General features: G+C 49.6%; 1 protein-coding gene across 1 annotated transcript; it reads left to right on the top strand.

The window, feature by feature from the left end:
* Positions 1 to 3,596: 3,596 nt before the first annotated feature.
* Positions 3,597 to 5,062, top strand: LOC147314772 (uncharacterized). The gene is made up of 2 exons (XM_086260423.1): positions 3,597 to 4,847; positions 5,057 to 5,062. Exons 1-2 carry the CDS (start codon positions 3,597 to 3,599, stop codon positions 5,060 to 5,062), a joined length of 1,257 nt encoding a protein of 418 aa, XP_086116549.1.
* Positions 5,063 to 5,612: the final 550 nt, after the last annotated feature.

Raw genomic sequence — 5,612 nt, 5'->3', positions numbered from 1 at the left:
TAGTGTAAATACTTATGCTATTGTGTACTTCACACACATGGAGAGATGCTAAACTGTAACAATGACAATAAAGAGCTACTCAATTCTATTCTATTCTATTCTTCTACTTAAGTATAGAATGTCTGTAGTTTTGCAAACTCTGCCAGCCTCCTGCGGACTTCATGCTGCCACCACTATGGCGTTATTTTTGTGCCACTATTCTGAGCGCACGTAAAAAAAAATTGAGCGCACGTAAAAAAAAAATTGCAGGTGCAAGTGTTGCATTTTGAGGAGAAATTTATTTTGAGCGTACAAAAGCTGAATTTGAGTGAACAAAATTCATTGCTGCGCGCAAAAAACGTATTTCAGTGTTTGCGCTTATCCATATACACACACAATAGCACCCCCTCTCGCTCAGTTTTTTCATTTGCGCTTGCTCGCAATGTGTTGCTTGCGCTCACAACATTCTCTGCTTTGTATGCTCAACTCTCTGTACACTGTTATGCCACAAAACCAACCAATCACAGACTTGGTTTCAAAAATTCTGATTGGCTCTTACGGTCTCCAATCAGCTCGCTAGCTACTGCATTCCGGAAACACTGTCCGAAATGTAGCTAAATCCAGCTAAACTCTATTAAACCCCAATTTGCGGATAATATTTTTAATTATTTTATTTTAAAATATATTATTTTTTAAGACTATTGTTGGTGTAGTATAATGTAGTTGCATCATACAACCATGCCATCTGACTCATTTTTCCAAATTATATTTGAGTAGCTCTCTTTTATGTCGTCGAATACTGAACAGCAGCACGAAAACAGCATGTCCCGGCCACATGTAAGTAATATAAAATCATTTTGTACATTATTATTCGCTTGATAACTGACGTTAGCTAATTTGAAAACTATGCAAACTTGAAAAATGATGTACCTCATGTAGTTTGTTTTATGGGTTGTTTATTTTTGTCTGAGATACATCATTTCATTGTATTTTTCTAATTACTTGTCCATGTTCTTTGCTGCTTTTAACTAATTCACTGCCAGGGTTTTTGAGCATTTTTACTCATTTTTGAAGAGCCACAGAAAACTGTGTGTTATGATCATATAAACGCTGAACCTACCAAAATGAAGAACAGACTCTCTTCTTCCATCCAAAAAAAAAAGCTTGTTTCTACCATTTTCCATTCTTTAGTAATCAGCTGTAGAAGAGAGGTGGGTTCCACCAAAAATGCCTGTTTTGACCACAAAAAGGGAGAAAACTGCTTTTTGTGAAAAATACATTTCAAGCAGTCTGATGTTCACTGACAAGCTGCCCGAGGTTGTATTCTAGCCCCTCCCATTGGAAACGTAATTGACGTCTATAGACGTCAATGGCAGTCAACGTAAGTTTTTCAATTGACGTCTATAGACGTCAATGGCAGTGAATGAGTTAACAGGACATACTGAGACAGCAAATGATGCATAGACTCCTCTCTAAACTGGAAGCTGCTTTAAACCAACAACCACTAAATCTGGATTATTTGGAGTTCTTGACTCGTCATGAGCTTCTGTTTGAATCTTTCTCTCAGCAAATAGGCGGTCTGTCAGAGATTACCAGTGTTGGGGAGTAACGGAATACATGTACCGCCGTTACGTATTTAAAATACAAAATATGAGTAACTGTATTCTGTTACAGTTACCGTTTAAAAAGGTGGTATTCAGAATACAGTTACTTTGTTGAAATAAATGGATTACACTGCGGTACTTTCCTGTTTCATTTTGTCGCGGGTCAGGACTGTTTGGGTTTTGTTTGACAGCTACGTTCTGTTGTTCCAGGCGGCAGCGTTACGGTTGCCATGGTTACAGGGCGACGCTCTCTCTCTCTCTGCGACTGTGTGTTTCCTGGGTGAGAGAGCGCCTTTTCGTTGTTGTTGTTGTTGTGCTAAGCTAACAGGCAGAATGCTACAAGCATAGCTCTAAAGAATGTAGCATCATGGGCAGTGTAGTCCGTGTTGCAGGGAGAATGGACTGCCATACACGTTATGGGTCTGTAAGCGCGAGGAGGGAGAAAAAGGGGAGTGGAAAGGTACGAGTTGTCATCGAGGAAAAACGGGAGCTGGAAGCATGTAAATATTATAATAACCACTGCAGCCAAACAGAGAGCCTGACGAGTCCAGTTGTAAGTAAGCTATTAAGACTCGACTGTGCACCGTGTTCGTGTTTTCCTCCGAAAACAATAAGTTCCGTTGGAGCAGTCTTTCAACGCCTCTCTCTGTCTCTCGCAAGAAAAATTGACCCACACAACAAAGTAAAGCTATTTTTCAGCTACGAGCCGACAGGGACCCCGCCGTATTAGTCAGAGGTCCCTTTACTACAGTTTGGAGTCGCGGACGTTCAGTAATAGTAATAAATCACACAGCATAGTACATTCACGTTGTTGTAAAAAGTATGATAATATATTAAGTAATCCAAAGTATTCAGAATACGTTACTGTCATTGAGTAACGTAACGGAATACGTTACAGAATACATTTTGGGGCATGTATTCTGTATTCTGTAATGGAATACATTTTAACCCTGATGCACCCGCCAGGGGGAGAGCGGCGGGGTCGGGGGATGCGGGTCCCCCACGGAGGGAGGGAGGGAGGGAGGGAGGAGGTTGGGGTCGCGAGATCCCCCCGATGGGATGGGGATGGGGATGGGATGGCGGGCTCGGGGGATGCGGGTCCCCCGCGGAGGGAGGGAGGAGGTTGGGGTCGCGAGATCCCCCCCGATGGGATGGGGATGGGATGGGATAGGATGGGATGGGATGGCGGGGTCGGGGGATGCGGGTCCCCCGCGGAGGGAGGGAGGGAGGAGGTTGGGGTCGCGAGATCCCCCCCGATGGGATGGGGATGGGATGGGATGGCGGGCTCGGGGGATGCGGGTCCCCCGCCGAGGGAGGGAGGGAGGGAGGGAGGAGGTTGGGGTCGCGAGATCCCCCCCCCCCCCCCCCGATGGGATGGGGATGGGATGGGATGGGGATTGGATGGGATGGGATTGGAGAGAGAGAGAGAGAGAGAGAGAGAGAGAGAGAGAGAGAGAGAGAGAGAGATATAAAGTCTTGTAAAAAGGTGGTCGAGAAACACCCCGGCGAAAGCAGAAGAAGACGAAGAAGAAGAAGAAGAAGATAATGTCACGCACTAGACCGTGGGAGCCAAAGAGCACTAAGGTCGGTACAGGCGGATCGCAATCGCCAGCGGTGTCCTCCTCCTCCTCCTCCCGCTCACCATCACCGTCGCCATCGCCATCGCATTTGGCGTACGCTGCGTGGTCGGCTCCGGTGGCTCCGTTGTTGCGACCGGCCACGTTTCGCTATCGAGGGCTAGGGGTCGAGGAAGACCAAGAGCAGCGGCAGCAGCGGCAGCAGCGGCAGCAGCGGCAGCAGCAGCAGCAGCGGCAGCAGCAGCAGCAGCAGCAGCTACAGGAGAACTTGGAGGAGGACGAGAGCAAGGAAGAGGAGCAAGAGGCCGAGGGGGACGACAACGACGACCCGACGGCCCGAACGCTCGCAGACGACGAGGAGGAGAGCCACTCGGAGGATCAGGAGGACGAAAACGATGGGGTGGGTAGTTGCGAGGAAGACGATCGCGGTTACGAAATGGCGTCGCAACTCTGCCAGGACGGCGGCTCGCAAGGCGAGTCGAACCGCCGAGAGGGAGAGGAAGAAGAAGCAGGCGCCGACCCACCGGGGCGGGGGACTCGGGAGATTTGGCAAGAGGACGACGCCGGCCGCGCTGCAGGTGGCGTTCATGATCCTGGGCGCGATCGCGGCCGCGGCGCTGTCGGTGAAACTCGCGACGCTGATGTAGCCGACGATTACGACTACGACGATGACGAAGAAGACAAAGACTATGAAGAAGAAGAAGAAGAGGAAGAAGAAGAAGAAGAAGAAGAAGAAGAAGAAGACGTCCTCGCCGATGATGATGATGATGATGATGATGAAGAAGAAGAAAAAGAAGAAGACAAAGACTATGAAGAAGAAAAAAAAGAAGAAGAAGAAGAAGACAAAGACAAAGACTATGAAGAAGAAGAAGAAGAAGAAGAAAAAGAAGACATCCTCGCCAATGATGATGAAGAAGAAGAAGAAGAAGAAGAAAAAGAAGAAGAAGAAGAAGAAGACAAAGACAAAGACTATGAAGAAGAAGAAGAAGACATCCTCGCCAATGATGATGAAGAAGAAGAAGAAGAAGAAGAAGAAGACGTCCTCGCTGATGATTATAACGATGACGATGAAGAAGACAAAGACTATGAAGAAGAAGAAGAAGAAGAAGAAGAAGAAGAAGAAGAAGAAGAAGAAGAATTAGAATTAGAAGAAGAAGACGACGACCTCGACCCGCCGGGACGAGGCCCCACCGAAGAGGCCGTGGCGGCGGCGCGAGACGAGGCCTCCGCGTTCATGGCCTACTTTCCGCCGGAGATAGAGGACTCGGTGATCGCCATGACCAACCTGGAAGCGGGCAGGCGCAGGCCCGCCATCGACGGATGGAAGCCCATGGGCCGCGTCGAGTTCCGAGCCTACCTGGGGCTGCTCGTGCTCGCCGGCGTGTACAGGTCCCGGGGAGAGGCCTGCGAGAGCCTGTGGGACGCCGAGAGCGGCAGGTCCGTGTTCAGAGCCACGATGCCGCTCAAGACCTTTCGAGCCTACTCGAGCGCGCTGCGCTTCGACGACAGGGAGACCAGAAGGGCCGGGCGAGGCGAAGGCGAGGGCGAGGGCGGCGGCGATAGCTGCTACGACAAACTGGCCCCCATCAGAGCCGTGTGGGACGAGTGGTGCGCGAGGTTGCCCGCCATGTACCGCCCGGGACCGGAGGTCACCGTCGACGAGAGACTAGACTGGTGCCGTTCAGAGGTACGTACGTACGTACTATGTGGTGTGTGTGTGTGTGTGTGTGTGTGTGTGTGTGTGTGTGTGTGTGTGTGTGTGTGTGTGTGTGTGTGTGACTGGGAGGAGGAATAGGAGCGGGAATGACGAAAACGGGCTAGCTCGCTGCTCTGTTGCATACTCGTGTTGGGTTCCGCGTTTGTGGTGCTTTCGCATGACTCTTTATGTCTATGAAGCTATGAAGCTATGAAGTCTATGACTCTTTATGTCTTTATGTCTATGAAGCTATGAAGCTATGAAGTCTATGACTCTTTATGTCTTTGTATCTATGAAGCGCCTTGAGGCGACTTTTGTTGTGATTTGGCGCTATATAAATAAAATTGAATTGAATTGAATGTCTTCTCCTTGCGTTTCTGCCCCAATCTCCCCCCACACTTTCCCACATCTCTCTCTCTCTCTCTCTCTCTCTCTCTCTCTCTCTCTCTCTCTCTCTCTCTCTCTCTCTCTCTCCATCCATCCATCCATCCATCAGGACGGTGTCCGTTCAGACAGTACATGCCCAGCAAGCCGGCCAGGTACGGGATCAAGATATGGGTGGCGTGCGACGCGCGTTCCAGCTACGCGTGGAAGATGCAAGTCTACACCGGCAAGCCCGACAAGCGCGGCCCTCCCGAAAAGCACCTGGCCACTCGAGTGGTCGTGGACCTCACCGAGGGACTGACTCCGGGACGCAACGTCACGTGCGACAACTTTTTCACCTCGCGCGAGCTCGCCGATAGGCTCTATCGCGAG

The sequence above is a fragment of the Aulonocara sp. 'chitande type north' Nkhata Bay genome, linkage group LG14 (assembly GCF_057382095.1).
Source record: "Aulonocara sp. 'chitande type north' Nkhata Bay isolate Kocher_YH1m ecotype deep benthic linkage group LG14, A_spYH_male_GT1.1, whole genome shotgun sequence".
Classification (NCBI taxonomy): domain Eukaryota; kingdom Metazoa; phylum Chordata; class Actinopteri; order Cichliformes; family Cichlidae; genus Aulonocara; species Aulonocara sp. 'chitande type north' Nkhata Bay.
Note: the sequence above shows the minus strand (reverse complement) of the source record. Positions and strands in the feature narration are given on the sequence as shown.

Bases quoted from the DNA above. Each gene is read 5' to 3' on its own strand.
- LOC147314772 (XM_086260423.1), top strand. From the start codon at position 3,597: ATGGCGTCGCAACTCTGCCAGGACGGCGGCTCGCAAGGCGAGTCGAAC.